We start from the raw sequence: 26,508 nt of genomic DNA on the forward strand, positions 1-26,508 counted from the left end.
TCAACACTCAGCAACAAGAGAGCAGAGCCAGACAGGACAGAAAAGTCTCCAACCATGGGGGCAGTATTATAGCAGTTATATTCTTGTATATAGGAGGCAGTATTATAGTAGTTATATTCTTGTATATAGGAGCAGTATTATAGTAGTTATATTCTTGTATATAGGAGCAGTATTATAGTAGTTATATTCTTGTATATAGGAGCAGTATTGTAGTAGTTATATTCTTGTATATAGGAGGCAGTATTATAGCAGTTATATTCTTGTACATAGGGGCAGTATTATAGTAGTTATATTCTTGTATATAGGAGGCAGTATTATAGTAGTTACATTCTTGTATATAGGAGGCAGTATTATAGTAGTTATATTCTTGTATATAAGGGCAGTATTATAGTAGGTATATTCTTGTATATAGGAGCAGTATTATAGTAGTTATATTCCTGTATATAGGAGGCAGTATTATACTAGTTATATTCTTGTATATAGGAGCAGTATTATAGTAGTTATATTCTTGTATATAGGAGGCAGTATTATAGTAGTTATATTCTTGTATATAGGAGCAGTATTATAGTAGTTATATTCCTGTATATAGGAGGCAGTATTATACTAGTTATATTCTTGTATATAGGAGCAGTATTATAGTAGTTATATTCCTGTATATAGGAGGCAGTATTATACTAGTTATATTCTTGTATATAGGAGCAGTATTATAGTAGTTATATTCTTGTATATAGGAGGCAGTATTATAGTAGTTATATTCTTGTATATAGGAGCAGTATTATAGTAGTTATATTCCTGTATATAGGAGGCAGTATTATACTAGTTATATTCTTGTATATAGGAGCAGTATTATAGTAGTTATATTCTTGTATATAGGAGGCAGTATTATAGTAGTTATATTCTTGTATATTGGAGCAGTATTATAGTAGTTATATTCTTGTATATTGGAGCAGTATTATACTAGTTATATTCTTGTATATAGGAGCAGTATTATACTAGTTATATTCTTGTATATAGGAGCAGTATTATAGTAGTTATATTCTTGTATATAGGAGGCAGTATTATAGTAGTTATATTCTTGTACATAGGGGCAGTATTATAGTAGTTATATTCTTGTATATTGGAGCAGTATTATAGTAGTTATATTCTTGTATATTGGAGCAGTATTATAATAGTTATATTCTTGTTTATAGGAGCAGTATTATAGTAGTTATATTCTTGTATATAGGAGCAGTATTATAGTAGTTATATTCTTGTATATAGGAGCAGTATTATAATAGTTATATTCTTGTATATAGGAGCAGTATTATAGTAGTTATATTCTTGTATATAGGAGGCAGTATTATAGTAATTATATTCATGTATATAGGAGCAGTATTATAGTAGTTATATTCTTGTATATAGGAGCAGTATTATAGTAGTTATATTCTTATATATAGGAGGCAGTATTATAGTAGTTATATTCTTGTATATAGGAGGCAGTATTATAATAGTTATATTCTTGTATATAGGAGCAATATTATAGTAGTTATATTCTTGTATATAGGAGCAGTATTACAGTAGTTATATTCTTGTATATAGGAGCAGTATTATAGTAGTTATATTCTTGTATATAGGAGCAGTATTATAGTAGTTATATTCTTGTATATAGGAGCAGTATTACAGTAGTTATATTCTTGTATATAGGAGCAGTATTATAGTAGTTATATTCTTGTATATAGGAGCAGTATTATAGTAGTTATATTCTTGTATATAGGAGCAGTATTACAGTAGTTATATTATTGTATATAGGAGCAGTATTATAGTAGTTATATTCTTGTATATAGGAGCAGTATTATAGTAGTTATATTCTTATATATAGGAGCAGTATTATAATAGTTATATTCTTGTATATAGGAGCAGTATTATAGTAGTTATATTCTTGTATATAGGAGGCAGTATTAGGGTACGTTCACACGTACGCAGATTTGATGCGCGGGATTTTCTGCTGCAGATTTCAATATGACTGAGCACCGCTTCTAATCGGCAGTTACACATCCTGCGCATCAAATCTGCACAGGATCCTGTATGTGTGAACGCACCCTTATAATATTTATTTACCATTCTTGCGGTTTCCGTTTTCTTAGTGTCAGTTTTTGCAATCTGTTCTAATAATAGTATATACTAATAGTGTAGGTGCAGCCCGGATTGCTGTATTGCACTTGTAGATGTACATATAGAGATGTTGTATCTGGCTCTGCAGTATTCGCAGTGTCCTAGAATAGTCTTAGCCTCCAGATCTCAGCCCTGGATGGAATGACCTTGACATGGTGATGGGTTGATGGCATCCTCTGTCACATCATGTCTTTCTGCATTGTAGCCGGTCAAGGGTTTTTTACCCATCACTGGACTTGATCTGAACTTCAAGTGACAAAAGCTTTAGCCCTTAATCCGATTGGCGCTGATTACATGGACTGTGATGGCCGGGAAGGCAGCGTCTGTATTATAGGAGGGATGTGCTGCAGTCACAGATGATCTGTATGTTTACTACACATGACTGTCCGCCGGGCGACAACTCCCTGCAAGTCACTGAAATCCAATCGCATACATCATTTTATTTATTGAGGTTTATTGTCCATCTTCATGTAAGATTCAGTGAATGAAAGCTATTGTTTTCTGTTACCTACCATATTAGACTGGGGAGAGGCTGACTATAAAGATCATTGGACAGATCATATACTGATCCTGAGTTATATCCTGTATTATACCCAGGGCTGTACTCACTATTCTGCTGGTGAGGTCACTGTGTACACACATTACTTATCCTGTACTGATCCTGAGTTATATCCTGTATTATACTCCAGAGCTGTACTCATTATTCTGCTGGTGAGGTCACTGTGTAAATACATTACATTACTTATCCTGTACTGATCCTGAGTTATATCCTGTATTATACTCTAGAGCTGTACTCACTATTCTGCTGGTGAGGTCACTGTGTACATACATTACATTACTTATCCTGTACTGATCCTGAGTTATATCCTGTATTATACTCCAGAGCTGTACTCACTATTCTGCTGGTGAGGTCACTGTGTACATACATTACATTACTTATCCTGTACTGATCCTGAGTTATATCCTGTATTATACTCCAGAGCTGTACTCACTATTCTGCTGGTGAGGTCACTGTGTACATACATTACATTACATATCCTGTACTGATCCTGAGTTATATCCTGTATTATACTCCAGAGCTGTACTCACTATTCTTCTGGTGAGGTCACTGTGTACATACATTACATTACATATCCTGTACTGATCCTGAGTTATATCCTGTATTATACTCCAGAGCTGTACTTACTATTCTGCTGGTGAGGTCACTGTGTACATACATTACATTACTTATCCTGTACTGATCCTGAGTTATATCCTGTATTAGGTCACTGTGTACATACATTACATTACTTATCCTGTACTGATCCTGAGTTATATCCTGTATTATACCCCAGAGCTGTACTCACTATTCTGCTGGTGAGGTCACTGTGTACATACAGTGGGGCGAAAAAGTATTTAATCAGCCACCAATCGTATAAGTTCTCCCACTTATAAAGATGAGAGAGGCTGTAATTTTCATCATAGGTTATAACCTCAACTATGAGAGACAGAATGAGAAAAAAATCCATGAAATCACATTGTCTGATTTTTAAAGAATTTATTTGAAAATTATGGTGGAAAATAAGTATTTGGTCACCTACAAACAAGCAAGATTTCTGCCTCTCACAGACCTGTAACTTCTTCTTTAAGAGTCTCCTCTGTCCTCCACTCGTTACCTGTATTAATGGCTCCTGTTTGAACTTGTTATCAGTATAAAAAACACCTGTCCACAACCTCAAACAGTCACACTCCAAACTCCACTATGGCCAAGAACAAAGAGCTGTCGAAGGACACCAGAAACAAAATTGTAGACCTGCACCAGGCTGGGAAGATTGAATCTGCAATAGGCAAGCAGCTTGGTGTGAAGAAATCAACTGTGGGAACAATTGTTAGAAAATGGAAGACATGCAAGACCACTGATAATCTCCCTCTATCTGGGGCTCCACACAAGATCTCACCCTGTGGTGTCAAAATGATCACAAGAACGGTGAACAAAAATCCCAGAACCACACGGGGGCCTAGTGAATGACCTGCAGTGAGCTGGGATCAAAGTAGCAATGGCTACCATCAGTAACACACTACGCCACCAGGGACTCAAATCATGCACTGCCAAACGTGTTCCCCTGCTTAAGCCAGTACATGTCCAGGCCTGTCTGAAGTTTGCTACATAGCATTTGGATGATCCAGAAGAGGATTGGGAGAATGTCATATGGTCAGATGAAACCAAAGTAGAACTTTTTGGTAAAAACTCAACTCGTTGTGTTTGGAGGAGAGAGAATGCTGAATTGCTTCCAAAAAACACCATACCTACTGTGAAGCATGGGGGTGGAAACATCATGCTTTGGGGCTGTTTTTCTGCTAAGGGACCAGGGTGACTGATCCGTGTAAAGAAGAGAATGAATGGGGCCATGTATCGTGAGAGTGAAAACCTCCTTCCATCAGCAAGGACATTGAAGATGAAACGTGGCTGGGCCTTTCAGCATGACAATGATCCCAAACACACCGCCTGGGCAACGAAGGAGTGGCTTCATAAGAAGCATTTCAAGGTCTTGGAGTGGCCTAGCCAGTATAGAAAACCTTTGGAGGGAGTTGAAAGTCTGTGTTGCCCAGCGACAGCCCCAAAACATCACTGCTCTAGAGGAGATCTGCTTGGAGGAATGGGCCAAAATACCAGCAACAGTGCGTGAAAACCTTGTGAAGACTTACAGAAAACATTTGACCTCTGTTATATAACCTTTGTTGGCAAAGACAAAGTATTGAGATGAACTTTTGTTAATGACCAAATGCTTGTTTCCACTGTGATGTCCCAGTACGGGATATTCTACTACAGTCCTGTCTGGTTGAGTCCCTGTATGTCCTCAGGGCTCAACTGCAGTGTTCACACATAATGTGAATAAGCTATATATTAAGGGTAAGGGACCTTTGATATGGTCACATGATAGTTAGTCACATGATAATGGTTGTCATATATTAAAGTCACATGTTTTGTTACCCAGAGAGCACCAGGTGACCAGGTGACCCGCAGCTAGCCCATGGGCTCCTTGCTCAGCCCCCCTTTATAAGGAAGGGAGTAGCTGCAATCTCTCTCTTTTGCACTTACTTTCTGCTGAGGTCCAGTCCAGTCCAGACGTCTCAGAACCAGTGTTCAGCACTTCTGGAGGCCTCAAGCCTAAATTACAGCCACAAGTCAGTAAGTCATCTCTGTCTGCTGTCACTATCTTCTGTCAAGTCTATTATAGTCAGCGTGGCTGTGCTAAAGTCTGTCAAGTCACTGCAAGTCCCAGCAAGCTGCAAGGTCCCCTCCGTGTTACTGGCCACCTCTCTGGGATCCTGGCCTAGCCATTACAGTAGACTGCAATAATGAACCCTAGGCATAGCTAAAGTCAGGCATACCACAAACATATAGGTCACAAATACCTGTCAACAAGCAAGAGACAACCTACTTTGCCTAGCAAGTCCTGCTGAAATAGTTCCAAAGAAACAAGTACAGAAACAGTCTGAATAGAGTCTGAATCTAGGGTACATCCATTTATTTTAGGGTTTTGTCTAGGGGCTGAAATACTTTTAATTGGCCTGATCTGGAATATGAATAAACATCAAGGGTCTGGCCTGAGGCTAGAGTATAACTTAAAGGGGTACTCCACCGCACACATCTTATCCCCTATCCAAATGTGGTATGGGGTGTGATGGAATTACCCTAGTGGCAGATGGCATTAACCCCTTGTATTCGTGACGCCAGGGCGTGGTTTATCCTCAATACCACCCGAAGGTATACCGCTGGATCCTGGGCTAGGCACGGGGGGCAATAATGACTCAGACGCCAAGTTACAGACAACGGTAGCTTTACTGAGTGACAGATGGGACAGTCTGTACAGTTCAGCCAGGCCCACGGAGGTGACCTGTGACTTCAGAGACCTTAAGGGCTTGCTGGGACTTGCAGTGGTTTTGGACAATTCAGTGCAGGCCACGTTTACTTGACAATAGAGGAAAGTGAATGACTTGACTTGTATCTTGTGGCTGTAGACTTGACTTGAGGCTCCGATGACTCCAGACTCTTAGACTCGACTGCACCTCAGCAAAGACACAGGAACTAAGAGAGAGAAGAGACTTCTCCCAGGGCTTTTATGGGGTAGACTCTGGTGGGGGGGTCCCATTGGTCACCCTTAAGTCACCTGGTCACTGATACCTCCTGGGTAACGATAACATGACAACTAACATGACAACCGGTGATCACATGTTAACCTTTCTTAAAGATACAACATTCTTATATACATAACATAGGGGATAATATACATTTACAGTAGAACAGATGCCGGGGGGCCTGGAGGGCGGACGACTGGAAGTGGCCACTGGGGCCTAGACTGACAGTTCCTGGGGCATCATTGTCGAATGTTCTTCACAGGTCTGAAAAAAAAGAACTGAGACGAGTCCATGTAGCATTTTTGTGAAAACGTCCATACATATATTTCAATAACGGGACATAAACATGTGGGATTCATGACTGGAGGACGTTATACCCGCCCCCTTCCCGTAAAACCTTCCACAATCCTCTCTCTTTCCAAACCCACCATTGTTCCCACAAAAAACCCGACACATGTTATGGTGAAAATGGGCCGGTCAGGCTCGTTTATTAATAGCATTAACATAAATGTAACAATTTACATAACCAAACAATCTCTTCAACTTAGGCACTAACTATTTTACCCCTGGCCGCATTCACCTGACCCAGGGGCACCCACAATCGTTAGTGCCTACTCCCAACAACTCCTGTCCCCACCAGCTGTCAACGCCATTCCTTTAACGAACACTGTAATTGACCTCCATTAATCCCAGCATCCTCCGAAATTAAGGGAGGGTGGGTGGGACCTAATCACACTTTTCTCATGCCCGAGTGAGCTCTCCTCCACTCCGGCACTAGATCTAACTAAAGGCTCCACCCCCTGACCTCCTCCCGACCCCAATGCTCCCTGGAGACCTCACATACACCATCCCCCCTCCTTAAAGGGCCAGATCCCCTTTAATCCCCTTTCTATCAATAACCCCATAAAATAGAGTGAAGGGGTCTCTAACGCCCCCGTCACGCCGCCATTCCGCTATAGGGTGCCCCAGCGCTACGTTTTGCTCCCATTACCCTTATAACTACATTTTTATCACATTTAATAATATACTTGAGTCGGATCAGGCTGCCTGAGGCATTTACATATGCATTTTAATACAGCACATAATAAAAACATTATAGTACACCAACATCTGCATTCAGCTTTGCAAAAATATAAACAAAAATATATTACTCTGACAGAATATACATGTTTTTCTAGTACCGCTCCACAGTTCTGGTACGTTCTGAGTTCTCAGTAAAAATTACGGCTACAAGCCGAGCACATGCTTATGTATATGGTTACGAATAAACTTCTTAACAAGTTCGTCAGGCCCTTCCTGAACATTGCATAACCTGTAACAACAAAAGTACTTCAGGAAGCAAAGTTAGTGACAGAATTATCAGTGGTTGACTTCTTCAGCCTGGATATTTGCCATCCCAACTTTGCCTGTCAGACTGTTTCCGAGGCTGGGGCATGTAAAGGGGTCCATAGGACTGTGCCCCTCTAATGGTCTCACTGGGGTGTTCCAGTTCACCCAGGACAAGGTAAACTTGGTAATGGTGGGGCTGATGGTGACCACCATTTTCACCGCAGCAGTTTGCGCCACTGGGGGAACAGCAGTTGGTGTCTGTTGGGCCGGCCAAACCTCCCCTGCGGGAGTAGGCCGAGGCACTTCGGTTGGTGCCCTATGGTTAGGCCAAACCTACTCGACCACAGGACTAGGCCTGGGCACATTCACAGACGACTGTGGTAGATACTTTGGTGCCATGAGAGGCACTTCGGGCATGTAGATCTCTTCCTTCTGGATGGTACCTCTGACTTTAGTTGGCAGCAAACCAAAGGGATCTGAGTTTCAGTCGTCCGATGGGAAGTAGGCAAACGGAACTTGAATTGGATTCTTTGGACGGGTCACCGCAGCCGCCCACTCTCCTCTCATGCTCTGTACAGGAGTGTACTCCACGATCTCCCCACTCTCTAGAGAATGCAATGATGTGGGGAGATCGTCTGGAATTTCAGAGAGACTGTTGACCAAGATGGCCCCACCATGACAACAGTCCATGTGGGTGCCAAACCCCCGCACTTTGTCGAATTTCACGACCATGGCTCAGCGGCGTTCCGGGGGTGGCTCTCCCTCTCGGGGATGTTCCAGGTTTCTAATGTACAGGGCCTTTAATGCTTCAGTGTCCTGTTGCTGCGCCTGTTGCACCTCATATGATAGCAGCTTCGGCCCATATCTTTCCACTCTTTGGGCCATCAGCACTTTTACAATCTCGGCCACCTGGGTTTCTCTTCTGGCCCTCTCGGACTCGGCCGTCAGAACTGAGGAATAGGGCTTCCCTGGCAGGGGAAGAAGGTGCTCCCTCATATATTGTATCAGTCCAGGCTCATCGCCAAACAACCACTTAGGTAATGGTGGTGACCGGGGATGTACAACAGACTTCTGGACCTGGGGGTTTGCTCTGGGCTAGGGGTAGAAAGAGGGGTAGAGAAATTGGCCTCAGCTGGGGTACTTACTTCTGACTCCTCGGTGTGGACCCCCAAGTCCGTTGGTGAGGGGACAGCCTCACCGGTGACGATCCTCTTGAAGATCTCGGCATTCCCTCTGCCGGCTGGGGTTGCTGGCCAGTCTCCATCAACCTCAGGCAGTGGGACTTGGTAGCAGACCTCCTCAGCCCCGATGGAGATCCTCTGAAGACGGTAAGCTAACTCTTGAAAAATGTGCACCACGGCGACTTTCCGGGCGTCCGGCACCATCTTGGAACTCTCCAACCTCGTCCATGCCTGTTTCGCCATGTTGCTCCACTTCCTGACTTCCGGCAAACTGAGAGGATCCGGCGGCACTGCTCCTTTTATGCAGGGCTTCTGGAAAATGGCCGCCATCCAGAAGTGCGTTAGCGGTGCAGCGCTGACTTCGCTCACCCGGCAACAAGGGGTGGATCTTTACACTTCAGCATCGATACAGTAACATGGTTTCCACACCCAGGGGCGGGACGCTGACCAGCGCGGGACATTTTTAACCCTTGCAGGTACAGGCAAAACTTCGTAACACAACATAGCTTCAGACCTGATCTTGCATATGGTTGACAATTCCCAATGGCGGACAACAGTCTTTTCTTCACCTCCCCCTCTATTTCACAAGTGCCTCGGGCAAAACACTTTTCACTGGTAAAGTCCCGTATACTTTCTGGCGCAAATTTTATTCGCATCATGCGATTTTCTGACAATACTGGACACCATTCAGACTGGGTGGGTACTTTAGGCATAAGGCACAAACCCGTATCCTGTTCATTGAACGCTAAAAGTTGTAGTATGGGGTGTGATGCAGGGCAGATGGAATTACCCTAGGGGCAGATGGCATTAACCCCCTGTATTCGTGACGCCAGGGCGTGGTTTATCCTCACTCCCACCTGAAGGTATACCGCTGGATCCTGGGCTAGGCACGTGGGCAATAATGACTCCGACGTCAAGTTACAGACAACAGTAAAGCCGGGCCCACGGAGGTGACCAATGACTTCAGAGACTTTAAGGGTTTGCTGGGACTTGCAGTGGTTTTGGACAATTTAGTGCAGGGCACATTGACTTGACAATAGATGACAGTGACTGACTTGACTTGAGACAGACTAAGCTGTGACTTTAGTTTACTTGTAGACTTGTATCTTGTGGCTGTAGACTGGACTTGACGCCTCCTATGACTCCAGACTCTTAGGCTCGACTGCACCTCAGCAAAGACTCAGGAACTAAGAGAGAGAAGAGACTCCTCCCGGGGCTTTTATGGGGGAGACTCTAGTGGGGTCCCATTGGTCCAGAAATGTAAACAGATTTATAAATTACTTCTATAAAAAAAAAAATCTTAATCCTTCCAGTACTTATCAGGTGCTGTATACTACAGAGGAAGTTTTTTGGGGGATTTCTTTTCTGTTTGACCACAGTGCTCTCTGCTGACACCTCTGTCGATTTTAGGAAATGTCCAGAACAGCATATGTTTGCTATGGGGATTTTCTCCTGCTCTGGACAGTTCCTGACATGGACAGAGGTGTCAGCAGAGAGCACTGTGGTCGTGCCAGAAAAGAAATCCAAATAAAGAAAATAATTTCCTCTGTAGTATACAGCTGCTAATAAGTACTGTAAAGTAATTTACAAATCTTTTTTTTTTTTTTTTTTTAAATCAACTGATGCCAGAAAGTAAAAGTTTTCCACCAGAGTACCCCTTTAATTTTAGGATCTGGGGATTGATAAATTTTAGGGTCTGGTCTGGGGTCTGAGTAATTTTAGGCTCTGATCTGGGGTCTGATGAATTCTAGGGTTTGTTCTGGGGTCTGATTTTTTTAGAGGTCTGGTTTGGGGTCTGATTCATTTTAGGGTCTGGTCTGAGGTGTTAAGATCCTTGTCAGTCAGCACAGCAACTTAGGACACAGAGTGCACCAAAAAGTAGACATAAACAAGTACGTGTGTTCTCCAAACTAGAGACTTTCATCTGTTGCAAAACTACAACTCCCAACATGCCCGAACAGACGTTGGCTGTAGTTTTGCAACTCAATTTAGAGACCACGGGCCCCTATAGCATCACATCATCACTGCCTTTGCAAGCGAGATGAAAACTGGGACAAACAAAATATGTTCATAAGGCAACGAACACCATAAGTATTGATGGAGTTAACCCCGATGCTGTCGGCGAATAACCAGCACGTCACGTGCCCTGGACCTGAGTCGCTATTACATGAGTTGGTGAACACGTGCGCCCAGTAATTAAGTTTCTGATGCTGGAAATGAAAGCAAAGCGCAGGCTGGATCCATGCCCACTGGTGTCTGATCCGCCAAGTTCAGGAATCACTCCGCTTCTCCAGCACCAATTCTTCATCCGTTCCTGAGAAAGTTGGGTGACAAATACCATAGCTGTCATTAACTTTATCCAGCATTGTCACACAGCTTTCCGGGACTACTGATTGGTAATTCTAACAAAAACATATGATATCTTTTCATATAATTAATTATCCGATGAGTTACCAGAGTTTGATTAATTTTAGGGTCTGGTCTGGAGTCTGATTAATTTTAGGTGTCTGGTCTGGGGTCTAATTAATTTTAAGGTCTGGGGTCTGAATAATTTTAGGGTCTGGTCTGGGGTCTAATTAATTTTAAGGTCTGGGGTCTGAATAATTTTAGGGTCTGGTCTGGGGTCTGATTAATTTTAAGGTCTGGTCTGGGGTCTGATTAATTTTAAGGTCTGGACTGGGGTCTGATTAAAGTGGTACTCCGCCCCAGACATCTTATGCCCTATCCAAACGATAGGGGATAAGATGTCTGATCGCCGGGGTCCTGCCGCTGGGGACCCCCGCAATCTCTGCAGCGCCACCCCACCATCATCACTACAGAGCACACTGGCTCTGTGTGTGATGCATGGGACGGAGCATTGTGATGTCATGGCTCCGCCCCCGTGACATCATGTCCCGCCACTCAATACAAGTCTATAGGATGGGGTGTGGCAATCAGGCCCCCTCCCATAGACTTGTATTAATGGGGCGGGGCATCACGGGGGCGGGGCCAGTTTGCTCTGTAGTGATGACGGCAGGGAGCCGCGGCAGAGATCGAGGGGGTCCCCAGCGGCGGGACCCCCTCGATCAGACATCTTATCCTCTATCCTTAGGATAGGGGATAAGATTTCTGGGCTGGAGTACCCCTTTGATTCTAGGGTTTGGTCTGGGGTCTAATTAATTTTAGGGTCTGGTCTGAGGTCTGATTAATTTAAAGGTCTGGGGTCTGATTAATTTTAGAGTCTGAGCTAGGGTCTAATTCCTTTTAGGGTCTGGTCTGAGGTCTGATTCATTTTGGGGTGTAGTCAGAGGCAATAAGTAATTTTAGGGCTTGTCTGGGGTCTGATTACTTTTAGAGCCTGATCTAGGGTCTGATTAATTGTAGGAGTCCAGCTTGGGGTCTCATGAATTTTAGGGGCTTGTTCGGAATCTGATCAATTTTAAGGTCTAGTCTGGGGTCTGAGTAACTTTAGGGTCCAGTCTGCAGTCTGATTACCGTATATACTCGAGTATAAGCCGAGTTTTTCAGCACGATTTTTCGTGCTGAAAACACCCCCCTCGGCTTATACTCGAGTGAACTCCCCCACCCGCAGTGGTCTTCAACCTGCGGACCTCCAGAGGTTTCAAAACTACAACTCCCAGCAAGCCCGGGCAGCCATCGGCTGTCCGGGCTTGCTGGGAGTTGTAGTTTTGAAACCTCCGGAGGTCCGCAGGTTGAAGACCACTGCGGCCTTCAACATCATCCAGCCCCCTCTCACCCCCTTTAGTTCTGAGTACTCACCTCCGCTCGGCGCTGGTCCGGTCCTGCAGGACTGTCCGGTGAGGAGGTGGTCCGGTGGGATAGTGGTTCCGGGCTGCTATCTTCACCGGGGAGGCCTCTTCTAAGCGCTTCGGGCCCGGCCTCAGAATAGTCACGTTGCCGTGACAACGACGCAGAGGTGCGTCATTTGCGTCATTGTCAAGGCAACGCATCTATTCCGGGCCGGAAGCGCGGAGAAGAGGCGCCCCCGGTGAAGATAGCAGCCCGGACCACCTCCTCACCGGACAGCCCTGCAGGACCGGACCAGCGCCGAGCGGAGGTGAGTACTCAGAACTAAAGGGGGTGAGAGGGGGCTGGATGATGTTGAAGGCCGCAGTGGTCTTCAACCTGCGGACCTCCGGAGGTTTCAAAACTACAACTCCCAGCAAGCCCGGACAGCCGATGGCTGCCCGGGCTTGCTGGGAGTTGTAGTTTTGAAACCTCTGGAGGTCCGCAGGTTGAAGACCACTGAGGGCGAATGATGAGAAGAGGATGATGAAGGGGGGGTGTGGGGATGATGAAGGGGGGTGGGGATGATGAAGGGGGGGGGGGATGATTACAAGGGGATGATGAAGGGGGGATGTGTGGGATGATAAGGGGATGATGAAGGGGGGATGTGCGGGATGATAAGGGGATGATGAAGGGGGGATGTGCGGGATGATAAGGGGATGATAGGGGGGGATGTGTGGGATGATGACAAGGGGATGATGAAGGGGGATGTGTGGGATGATAAGGGGATGATGAAGGGGGGATGTGTGGGATGATGACAAGGGGATGATGAAGGGGGATGTGTGGGATGATAAGAGGATGATGAAGGGGGGATGTGTGGGATGATGACAAGGGGATGATGATGAGGATGTTAATGACGGGTCTGGATGATGACAGGGGGGGATGAGGTATTTCCCACCCTAGGCTTATACTCGAGTCAATAACTTTTCCTGGGATTTTGGGTTGAAATTAGGGGTCTCGGCTTATACTCGGGTCGGCTTATACTCGAGTATATACGGTATTTTAATGCATGGTCTGGGCTTTTAATTTATTTTAGGGGTTTAGCCTGCGGTCTGATTAATTTTAGGGTCCGGCCTGGGGTCTGGTCTGTTTAATAATTATAGGACTCTAGTCTAGGGTCTTATTCATTTTAAAAGTCTGGTCTAAAGTATGAATTCATTTTTGAGGCCTGGTCTTGAGTCTTAAAATAATTTTAGGGTTCTGGTATGGAGTCTCAATCTAGGGTTCAGCCATGTATTTTAGGGTTTTGTCTGGGGTCTGAAATACTTCTAGGGTCTGGCCTGAGGCTCATTAATATTAACCCCTTAAGGACCAAGGAAGTACTGGTACGTCCTTGGTCCTGCTCTCCTGATATAACGCGGGGTTACACGGTAACCTTGCATCATATCACGGCGGGCCCGGCATCATAGTGAAGCCGGGACCCGCCGCTAATAGCGTGCAGCGCCGATCGCAGCGCCGCACGCTATTAACCCTTTAGCCGCGCGGCTAAAACCGAAAGTGAAAGCTGCCGGTTAACTCAGTGGGTTGTTTGGGATAGCCCCCCCTTTTCCCATTAAAAAAAAAACACAGTGTAAATAAAAATAAAAATAAACATATGTGGTATCACCGCGTGCGGAAATGTCCGAATTATAAACATCTATCATTAATTAAACCGCTCGGTCAATGGCGTGCACGCAAAAAAATTCAAAAGTCCAAAATAGTCAATAAGTCCTATCCATGAAAAAATGGTACCGTTAAAAACTTCAGATCACGGCGCAAAAAATGAGCCCTCATACCGCCCCATACACGGAAAAATAGAAAAGTTATAGGGGTCAGAAGATGACAATTTTAAACATTAATTTTCCTGCATGTAGTTATGATTTTTTCCAGAAGTGCGACAAAATCAAACCTATATAAGTAGGGGATCATTTTAATCGTATGGACCTACAGAATAATGATAAGGTGTCATTTTTACCGAAAAATGTACTACGTAGAAACGGAAGCCCCAAATGTACAAAACGGCGTTTTTTTTTTTTATTTTGTCGCACAATGATTTTGTTTTCCGTTTCACCGTAGATTTTTGGGCAAAATGACTGATGTCATTACAAAGTAGAATTGGTGGCGCAAAAAATAAGCATCATATGGATTTTTAGGTGCAAAATTGAAAGAGTTATGATTTTTTAAAGGCAAGGAGCAAAAAACGAAAATGCAAAAACGGAAAAAAAACCCGGGCCTTAAGGGGTGAAAAGGGTACTCCCCTGGAAAACATTTTTTTTTAAATCAACTGGTGCCAGAATGTTAAACAGATTTGTAAATTACTTCAACTAAAAATTCTTAAAGGGGTATTCCAGGCAAAACCTTTTTTTTATATCTATCTACCAACTGGCTCCGGAAAGTTAAACAAATTTGTAAATTACTTCTATTAAAAAATCTGAATCCTTCCAATAGTTATTAGCTTCTGAAGTTTTCTAACAGCTCAATGATGATGTCACGTCCCAGGAGCTGTGCATGATGGGAGAATATCCCCATAGGAACTGCACAGCTCCCGGGACGTGTCATCAGAGAGCAGTTAGACAGAAAACAACAACTCAACTTCAGAAGCTAATAACTATTGGAAAGATTAAGATTTTTTAATAGAAGTAATTTACAAATCTGTTTAACTTTCTAGCACCAGTTGATTAAAATAAAAAAAAGTTTTCCAGGGGTGTACCCCTTTAAGGGTCTAAACTGGGGTATGCTTTAATTTTAGAGTCTGATCTGAGTCTGATCTGAGACCTTTCTGGGGTCAAATTAATTTTAGGGTCGGGTCAGGGGTGTTAAATAATTTTAGGGTCTAGTCTGAGGTCTGATTCATCTTAAGAGTCCAGTCTGAAGTATGAATTAATTTTAGGGGCCTGGCATCGATATGGGGTCTAAATCTACGGTCCATCCATTTACTTTAGGATTTTGTCTGGGGTGTGAAATACTTTTAAGGGTCTGGAATAGGAATAAATATCAGGGATCTGCCCTGAGGCTGATATTTTTTTAGGGTCTGGGACAAATTTTCCGGAATATTTTTGCAATATGGGGTCTGGTCTATCTTTAAAAAGTATTTCTAGAGTGCCGATTTGGTTTGTTTATAATGTTACAGGTCTGAGATCTTAGTTTGTTATACAGTCATGGCCGTAAATGTTGGCATTCCTGAAATTTTAAGAAAATGAAGTATTCCTCACAGGAAAGGATTGCAGTAACACATGTTTTGCTATACACATGTTTATTCCCTTTGTGTTTATTGGAACTAAACCAAAAAAGGAGGAAAAAAAGCTAATTGGACATAATGTCACCAAACTCCAAAAATGGTCTGGACAAAATTATTGGCACCCTTAACTTAATATTTGGTCGCACACCCTTTGGAAAAAATAACTGAAATCAGTCGCTTCCTATAACCATCAATAAGCTTCTTACACCTCTCAGTCGGAATGCTGGACTCTTCCTTTACAAACTGCTCCAGGTCTCTCTTATTGGAAGGCGCCTTTTCCCAACAGTAATTATAAGATCTCTCCACAGGTGATCAATGGGATTTAGATCTGGACTCATTGCTGCCACTTCAGAGCTCTCCAGCGCTTTGTTGCCATCCATTTCTGGGGCTTTTTGACGTATGTTTGGGGTCATTGTCCTGCTGGAAGACCCAAGATCTCGGACACAAACCCAGCTTTCTGACACTGGGCTGTACAGTGCGACCCAAAATCCATTGGTAATCCTCAGATTTCATGATGTCTTGTACACATTCAAGGCCCCCAGTGCCAGAGGCAGCAAAACAACCCAAAACATCATTGACCTCCACTATATTTCACTGTAGGTACTGTGCTCTTTTCTTTGTAGGCCTCATTCTGTTTTCGGCAAACAGTAGAATGATGGGCTTTATCAAAAAGCTCTATCTTGGTCTCATCTGTCCACAAGACGTTTTTCCAGAAGGATTTTGGCTACTCAAGTTCCTTTTGGCAAAATGTAGTCTTGCTTTTTTATGTCTCTGTGTCAGCAGTGGGGTCCTCCTGGGTCTCCTCCATAGTGGGGTCCTCCTGGGTCTCCTCCATAGTGGGGTCCTCCTGGGTCTCCTGCCATTGCGTTTTATTTCATTTAAATGTTGACGGATAGTTCGCGCTGACACTGATGCTCCCTGAGCCTGCAGGACAGCTTGAATATCTTTGGAACTTGATTGGGGCTGCTTATCCACCATCCGGACTATCCTGTGTTGACACCTTTCATGAATTTTTTTCTTCCGTCCACGCCCAGGGAGATTATCTACAGGGCCGTGGGTTGCAAACTTCTTGATAATGTTGCGCACTGTGGACAAAGGCAAATCTATATCTCTGGAGATGGACTTGTAACCTTGAGATTGTTGATATTTTTCCACAATTTTGGTTCTCAAGTCAGTTCTCTTCTCCTCTTTCTGTTGTCACACACAGACACACACTGCAAAGACTAAGTGAACTTCTCTCCTTTTTATCTACTTTCAGGTAGGATTTTTATATTGTCCACACCTGTTACTTGCCCCAGGTGAGTTTAAAGGAGCATCACATGCTTGAAACAATCTTATTTGTCCACAATTTTGAAAGGGTGCCAATAATTTTGTCCAGCCCATTTTTGGAGTTTGGTGACATTATGTCCAATATGTGTGTATTGGAACTAAACCAAAAAAGGGAGGAAAAAAAGCAAAGGGAATAAACATGTGTATAGCAAAACATGTGTTACTGCAATACTTTTCTGTGAGAAATACTTAATTTTCTTGAAAAATGTCAGGGGTGCCAACATTTACGGCCATGACTGTAGGGTTTTAGCAATGTGGTCTATGTCCTGGACTAATTTGGGGGATCTGATCAAGACTCTGAATGAGTTGGGGGGGGGGCGAAATCCTAATTTTAGGGTCCCACAAACAAATAAGGCACCTTGATGTAAACCATTCTATAAAGTTTGTAAAACAATAAGATTACATTTTTACTGTTTGTGTTCAGCTGGGACCATCACCTGACTGCAGTCCCAGGTAAGTGGACTACTATCTGGCCTAGACCCTTTATCAGGACTAGTCAGACTTGTGATCATAAACGTATCTGGATGGTCTTAGCTCTTAAAATAAATAACATAAAATAGGCGCTGGGAGATTCCTACACTTCCTGTCACTTATGCCATTGCTGAACACTATAGCCAGCCTCTCCCCCACTTCAAATATCTTGCAACAATAGTTTGCATTGAATTGTATAACGCACATAAGAAAACATCATTACATCATAATTCTCCTCATTATAATACATGGTGAGACAAACATACAATCCCATTAACCAGAAGCTGGGACACTGAAGTCCTGGATGAGAAGGATCTGGTGGAGATTCAAACTGACCAAGCATGAGGGGTTGAGCTAAGAGTGGCTTCAGCTCCTGGAACCACATCAGCATGACCTTACCATACATCTGAAGGACACGTAAGAAGAAGTGGTCCTACCCCAGAGACTTTGAAACTAGCTCCATCATACAAGCATAAGGGGTCACTACTTCACTAAAATAAGTTAAGTAGAGTTAGAAGTGGCTTAAACTCCTGGAACCCACACCAAAAGGACATGTAAAAAGATGTTGTCCTACAGAGAAGACTTTAAGACTTACTCCATTGTACCAAGTGTGAGGGGTCACCACTTCACTAAAATTAGTTAAGGAGAGCTAGAAGTGGCTCAAGCTTGTGAAACCCACTCCAGCATGACTCTTCGATACATGGGAAGGACTCGTAAGAAGATGTGGTCCCACAACGAAGACTTTGACACTAGCTCCATCGTACCAAGCGTGAGGGGTCATCTCTTCACTAAAATAAGTTAACGAGAGCTAGAAGTGGCTTAAACTCCTGGAACCTACACCAAAATGACCTTTGCATACATCTTTGGACCTTTGGACACGTAAGATGTGGTCCTACCCCAGAGACTTTGAAACTTGCTCCATCCTACAAGCTTAAGGGGTCAAAACTTCACTAAAATATGTTAAGGAGAGCTAGAAGTGGCTTAAGCTCATGGAACCCACACCGACATGACTCTTCGATACATGTTAAGGACACGTAAGAAGATGTGGTCCTACAACAAAGACTTTTAGACTAGCTCCATCACACCAAGCCTGAGGGGTCACCCCTTCACTAAAATAAGTTAAGGAGAGCTAGAAGTAGCTTAAGCTCCTGGACCCCACTCCAACATGACCCTTCGATACATGTGAAAGACACGTAAGAAGATGTGGTCCTACAACAAAGACTTTTAGACTAGCTCCATCACACCAAGCCTGAGGGGTCACCCCTTCACTAAAATAAGTTAAGGAGAGCTAGAAGTGGCTTAAACTCCTGGACCCCACTCCAACATGATCCTTCGATACATGTGAAGGACACGTAAGAAGATGTGGTCCTACAATGAAGACTTTGAGACTAGCTCCATCGTACCTGAATGAGGGGTCACCCCTTCACTAAAATAAGTTAAGGAGAGCTAGAAGTAGCTTAAGTTCCTGGACCCCACTCCAACATGACTCTTCGATACATGTGAAAGACACATAAGAAGATGTGGTCCTACAACAAAGACTTTGAGACTAGCTCCATCATACCAAGCCTGAGGGGTCACCCCTTCACTAAAATAAGTTAAGGAGAGCTAGAAGTGGCTTAAGCTCCTGGACCCCACTCCAACATGACCCTTCGATACATGTGAAGGACACGTAAGAAGATGTGGTCCTACAATGAAGACTTTGAGACTAGCTCCATCGTACCTGAATGAGGGGTCACCCCTTCACTAAAATAAGTTATGGAGAGCTAGAAGTGGCTTAAGCTCCTGGACCCCACTCCAACATGACCCTTCGATAATTCTGAAGGACATGTAAGAAGATGTGGTCCTACAATGAAGACTTTGAGACTAGCTCCATCGTACTTGAATGAGGGGTCACCACTTCACTAAAATAAGTTAAGGAGAGCTAGAAGTGGCTTAAGCTCCTGGACCCCACTCCAACATGACCATTCGATACATGTGAAGGACACGTATGAAGATGAGGTCCTACAACAAAGACTTTGAGACTAGCTCCATCGTACCTGGATGAGGTCCCATAACTTCCCATGGAGGGTGGACTCCACTGTACTCACCAGTATATTAAGGACAGGCCATCGAATCTCTCCAGCTCCTTCCCAGAATGTTTCAGAAAGGACATTTCATCCAAGACCCTGGGATCTCACCTTGTCCTGCCAGAAGGCTCCAGGACCCCTCAAGCCAAGAGCGAGAGCAGTAAGCCCATGTCCCTGCACATATTCCTCCTTAATGCCCTATCATCTCAGCTCTCCCTGTGTTAATCGCACAGGATTTCAGGCACAGAGCGGCAGGCCTAATCTCAGCTCTGCATATGACTTCAGCACCCCCCCACCTATTCTCTGCCTCTGTGCTCCTTGTCCCTCCCTGGACCAGCTGGCGTTGTGTCCTCTTCTCCTTGGCGGTCAGCGAACGTCGCTTAATGGGCTTATTCCAGCAAGAGAAAGGGTTAATGACGGCCGTCTACCTTCCTCATGCGACCCGCAAATCCTTCTGACCAATGCTTTTCACCCGGTCAGTGATTCGATAAGATTACATGATAGGGAGCGGCGTTTCCCAACCAGGGTGCCTCCAGCTGTTGCAAAACTACAACTCCCAGCATGCCCGGACAGCCGAAGGCTGTCCGGGCATGCTGGGAGTTGTAGTTTTGCAACAGCTGGAGGCACCCTGGTTGGAAAACACTGGGGAGTGTAGTGCCCTAGGGATTTTTTTTTCTTGGACTGTATCGCACAAGATAGGATTAGAAACACCGGTATCACACATGACGGGCTTAGATACACAGAGCTGGTTTTACTGAAAATAAGGGAATGGGCCAGAAGCAAAAAAATAAAATAAAAAATGAAAAAAAATAAAAAATAAAGCCCCTTCCTCCTTAAATTATTTAATTGTTCTTCTCATAATTTTGCACTCACATAATGCCGCCATATAGTGCCCAGATAATACTATCGTCATACACCACTGATCGTGCTGAATGGTAGTAGATTGCTCCTGGGGCCACCATCCCCAAAAAACAGGAGCCTTGGCTATTGGGGTTTGCCACCCCCTAATACCAGCTCTATGGATACACCAACACATAAGACGTTGCGACAATGTAACGGGGCAGCGGTGAGCACGATATGGCAGCCATGACTGGTACTGTATGTGCCGCGCTCTGGATCGCTCCCCCCTCCTTCCTCTCTGACTCTGCATTTTGCTAGGAACAGATGTTACAACTAATCCCAGGTGCCATAAGAACAAGGACAGCGCAGCCGCCCAAGGTCTCCGGTCAGAATTATCTCCAGACACAACATGAGGTCCATGTGACAGAGCAGAGCTGGGAAGATGTCACCGCTACCACACAGGGAAAGGAGGCAGTATTATAGTAGTTATATTCTTGTGTATAGGGGGCAGTATTATAGTAGTTATATTCTTGTATATAGGAGCAGTATTATAGTAGTTATATTCTTGTATATAGGAGCAGTATTATAGTAGTTATATTCTTGTGTATAGGGGGCAGTATTATAGTAGTTATATTCTTGTATATAGGCAGCAGTATTATAGTAGTTATATTCTTGTATATAGGAGCAGTATTATAGTAGTTATATTCTTGTATATAGGAGCAGTATTATAGTAGTTATATTCTTGTATATAGGAGCAGTATTATAGTAGTTATATTCTTGTATATAGGAGCAGTATTATAGTAGTGATATTCTTGTATATAGGAGCAGTATTATAGTAGTTATATTCTTGTATATAGGAGCAGTATTATAGTAGTTATATTCTTGTATATAGGGAGCAGTATTATAGTAGTTATATTCTTGTATATAGGGAGCAGTATTATAGTAGTTATATTCTTGTATATAGGAGCAGTATTATAGTAGTTATATTCTTGTATATAGGAGCAGTATTATAGTAGTTATATTCTTGTATATAGGAGCAGTATTATAGTAGTTATATTCTTGTATATAGGAGCAGTATTATAGTAGTTATATTCTTGTATATAGGAGCAGTATTATAGTAGTTATATTCTTGTACATAGGGAGCAGTATTATAGTAGTTATATTCTTGTACAGAGATGGCAGTATTATAGTAGTTATATTCTTGTATATAGGGAGCAGTATTATAGTAGTTATATTCTTGTATATAGGAGCAGTATTATAGTAGTTATATTCTTGTATATAGGAGCAGTATTATAGTAGTTATATTCTTGTATATAGGAGCAGTATTATAGTAGTTATATTCTTGTATATAGGAGCAGTATTATAGTAGTGATATTCTTGTATATAGGAGCAGTATTATAGTAGTTATATTCTTGTATATAGGAGCAGTATTATAGTAGTTATATTCTTGTATATAGGAGCAGTATTATAGTAGTTATATTCTTGTATATAGGAGCAGTATTATAGTAGTTATATTCTTGTATATAGGAGCAGTATTATAGTAGTTATATTCTTGTATATAGGAGCAGTATTATAGTAGTTATATTCTTGTATATAGGAGCAGTATTATAGTAGTTATATTCTTGTACATAGGGAGCAGTATTATAGTAGTTATATTCTTGTACAGAGATGGCAGTATCATAGTAGTTATATTCTTGTATATAGGAGCAGTATTATAGTAGTTATATTCTTGTATATAGGAGCAGTATTATAGTAGTTATATTCTTATACATAGGAGCAGTATTATAGTAGTTATATTCTTGTATATAGGGGGCAGTATTATAGTAGTTATATTCTTGTATATAGGAGGCAGTATTATAGTAGTTATATTCTTGTACATAGGGAGCAGTATTATAGTAGTTATATTCTTGTACAGAGATGGCAGTATCATAGTAGTTATATTCTTGTATATAGGAGCAGTATTATAGTAGTTATATTCTTGTATATAGGAGCAGTATTATAGTAGTTATATTCTTGTACATAGGGAGCAGTATTATAGTAGTTATATTCTTGTACAGAGATGGCAGTATTATAGTAGTTATATTCTTGTATATAGGAGCAGTATTATAGTAGTTATATTCTTGTATATAGGAGCAGTATTATAGTAGTTATATTCTTGTATATAGGAGCAGTATTATAGTAGTTATTTTCTTGTATAAAGGAGCAGTATTATAGTAGTTATATTCTTGTATATAGGAGCAGTATTATAGTAGTTATATTCTTGTATATAGGAGCAGTATTATAGTAGTTATATTCTTGTATATAGGAGCAGTATTATAGTAGTTATATTCTTGTATAAAGGAGGCAGTATTATAGTAGTTATATTCTTGTATATAGGAGCAGTATTATAGTAGTTATATTCTTGTATATAGGAGGCAGTATTATAGTAGTTATATTCTTGTATATAGGAGGCAGTATTATAGTAGTTATATTCTTGTATACAGGAGGCAGTATTATAGTAGTTATAGTCTTGTATATGGGAGCTGTATTATAGTAGTTATATTCTTGTACTTAGAGGGCAGTATTATAGTAGTTATATTCTTGTATATAGGGGGCAGTATTATAGTAGTTATATTGTATATAGGAGCAGTATTATAGTAGTTATATTCTTGTATATAGGAGCAGTATTATAGTAGTTATATTCTTGTACTTAGAGGGTAGTATTATTTTCTTCTCATGGACTGTGCATATCATATCTTGAAGTTGTAATAACATTTTTTACCTCTAGATAGCAGTAGCACAAAACAATGGAATCAGTAAAGTAACTTAGTATATTCTTAAGGAACTGGTACATGATGATGCCTAAAAATAGCACCCCTTACTTGCTGGTATGTGTCAGTGTAAACCATGTTAATACACCGGGGAATACTGCCAACTGTGATCTAGGTAAAACAAGGCTATTAAAGTAATAAGTGAACCTTGTAATTCACGTCAAGGACAGCTATAAATTGTCCCAGAGTAGTCTCAAAGGGGTCATTACAGATATAGATTTTTATTTATCACTTGCAGTACCACTTTTCACCACAGTAGGGTGTATACAGATTTCATAGACACCATCGCAGCAGCGCTCCCTTCTGCTTTTACTAAGTTTAGATATGTCAACCAAATCGCTGATCTTTGTAATGCTCTAACTTTAGAATCAAGCTCCTGGTAGAAGTGGGAGACCCCTCATAATCATCAGCAAGGAGAACTCCGCAGCCCGATATGTATTAGTAAACCAGATTGTGCGACCCTTTAAAGGGGTACTCTGCCCCTAGACATCTTATCCCCTATCCAAAGGATAAGTGATAAGATGTCTGATTGCTGGGGACCCCCGTGATCACACAGCGTTCGTTTATAGCGTCGGGTGCAGCGTTGGAGGCTCGTGACATCACAGCCACACCCCACTCCTGACGTCACGGCCACGCCCCCTCAATGCAAGTCTATGGGAGGGGGCGTGGCGGCAGCCACGCCCCCTCCCATAGACTTGTATTGAGGGGGCGTGGCCATGAATTCACGAGCCTCCACCCCACATCACCAGTCATCCGGCATGGAGCAAAGTTTGCCCCGTGCACCGATGTCTGGGGTGCCGCAGCCGAGATCACGGGGGGTCTCCAGTGGCCGGACCCCCGCGATCAGATATCTTATGCCCTATCCTTTGCACAGGAGATAAGATGTCTAGGGGTGGAGTTCCCCTTTAAAGGGATACGCCGGTGGAAAACATTTTTTTTTTTTTTATGAACTGATGCCAGAAAGTTAAACAGTTTTGTAAATTACTTCTATTAAAAAATCTTTACCCTTCCAGCACTTTTTAGCAGCAGTAGGCTACAGAGATAATTGTGTGTGTTTTTTTTTTTATTTCTTTTTTGTCTTGTCCACAGTGCTCTCTGCTGACACCTCTGTCCGTATCAGGAACTGTCCAGAGCAGCATAGGTTTGCAATGGGGATTTTTTCCTGCTCTGGGCAGTTCCTGATACGGGCATCAGGTGTCAGCAGAGAGCACTGTGGACAAGACAAAAAATAAATTAAAAAAAGAAAAGAATTTCCTCTGTAGCATACAGCTGCTAAAAAGTACAGGAAGGGTAAAGATTTTTTAATAGAAGTAATTTACAAATCTATTTAACTTTCTGGCACCAGTTGACTTATAAAGACCTTAAAAAAATAAAAAATAAATTCCACCGGAGTACCCCTTTAAGTAGATTCATAGACAGCAGGAGATGATCTGTGACTAGTTTCATTAGGGCAATTGTCACCGGTTGTCTGGCTCTGTATCTACTACTACTAGGCTTGTTGGTTTCGATAGAGATTTAGGAGCTGGCACACCCCTGGGAGAGGATGAGGAGGTCCCCATGCCAGGGAGCTGGACGAACAGGTTTTCGGATAGGGAGTAGCTGTTTATAAAGAGTTGTCACCTCTCATTCCATCAGGAGCCTTGTTAAACACATCACGTATGAGGTCTCTGATTTTACGGGAGACAATCCGGGTCACAAGGTCTAAAGTGCGTCGTAAAAAGTATTTCTGCGGATCCTTCTAGTATGACGTATGGGAATGTGACATAATGTATATTATTATTATTATTATGTCATCAGTGTCACACTCATAGGACAGCAATGCGCCCAATATGGAGGCCGTTCCCTCCCATGGCAGGTCAAGGTATCGGGCAAAGGTCACGAGTGCCATGGACGCATTCCCCTTCTGCTGGCGACGGCATCTAAGAAAGTCAGAGTGATATAATGGTGACTTGGATATTTGGGGGGTCTTACTCCTATATCTTCTGGATCAGTTCACATGTACCTCTCATTTAGAGAAACGTTTGACATGTCATGGAGATCTGTCAAAAGTTTTGATTGGTCGGGGTCTCAGGGCTGAAACCCACACCCATGAAGAGAACGAGCAGGGAGAAGCATGCGGTAGTGCACTTCACTCCCTAGATTGCAGCAATCTCTATCTATATACTCTGGGCAAGACCATAAACTGATGAAGGGCCCAAAGGATGGAGATCACTGCAAACCCCAACCATTCTATATATCTCATATCTATCTATCCATCTATCTCATATCTATCTCATATCTATCCATCTATCTCATATCTATCCATCTCATATCTATCCATGTCATATCTATCTATCTATCTATCTAATATCTATCCATCTATCTCATATCTATCCATCTATCCATCCATCTCATATCTCATATCTATCTATCTCATATCTATCTATCTATCTATCTCATATCTATCTATCTATCTCATATCTATCTATATCTATCTATCTATCTATCTATCTCATATCTATCTATCTATCTATCTCATATCTATCTATCTATCTATCTATCTATCTCATATCTATCTATCTATATCTATCTCATATCTATCTATCTATATATCTATCTCTCATATCTATCTATCTCATATCTATCTATCTATCTCATATCTATTTATTTATCTATCTCATATCTTTCTATCTATTTTTATCTATATATCTATTAACCATATATCTATCTTTCTGTGTATAAAACATATGTATCAGGGGGGAGACCCTTAAAAAGAAGCCTCCAAAATAAAATGAATTTACAGTGATCAGCCATGATCCATACAGGACACAAGCAGCAAGAGTTTAATTCCCCCGCAGTGCCCCTACAGGAGAAATGGGGCATTACATGGTTTTGTAATCCACTAAAGCTCTGGGTCCCCCAGGCCTATAGACCTTCTGGTGAGTAGACACAGGTCGCCCCTCAGGTCACTGTCGGTGACAATAGGTTCTCTGATGTACAGGTGAGTGGTAACATGTCTGGGGCTCAGAGTTTGCTTTGTATTATAGGGACAAAGGCTCTTTGTAGAAGGGTCTGCAGGTCATAGACATCTGAAGCAGCCACTGTTTATAGGACCAGATCTCACCCTCCAGTCTGGGGCCCTTCAGCTCCTGCATTAATATAGCTGAGCCTGCTGGGAGTTGTAGTGTTATAAACAGAGAGGCACTGCTTGGGGATGCATCTCAGTATAA

The 26,508-nt window shown here is 42.4% G+C and overlaps 1 protein-coding gene across 6 annotated transcripts in view; it reads right to left on the bottom strand.

Annotated features, from left to right (window-relative positions):
- The window catches only part of LOC130285555 (syntaxin-binding protein 4-like), a 186,675-nt gene that overhangs the window by 50,023 nt on the left and 110,144 nt on the right, over window positions 1–26,508 (bottom strand). Inside the window, exon 1 of one of the 6 annotated variants that reach the window (XM_056537106.1) lies at window positions 19,671–20,103. The exons of 4 other annotated variants lie outside the window; for them this stretch is intronic. In XM_056537106.1, coding sequence (XP_056393081.1) covers window positions 19,671–19,735 — 65 coding nt within the window. In that variant the 5' untranslated portion in view covers window positions 19,736–20,103. Of the gene's footprint in view, window positions 1–19,670; window positions 20,104–26,508 lie in introns of those variants that run through there. One more of the 6 variants, XM_056537112.1, reaches the window with a different exon arrangement.

This window comes from Hyla sarda, chromosome 8 (assembly GCF_029499605.1).
Source record: "Hyla sarda isolate aHylSar1 chromosome 8, aHylSar1.hap1, whole genome shotgun sequence".
Taxonomy (NCBI): domain Eukaryota; kingdom Metazoa; phylum Chordata; class Amphibia; order Anura; family Hylidae; genus Hyla; species Hyla sarda.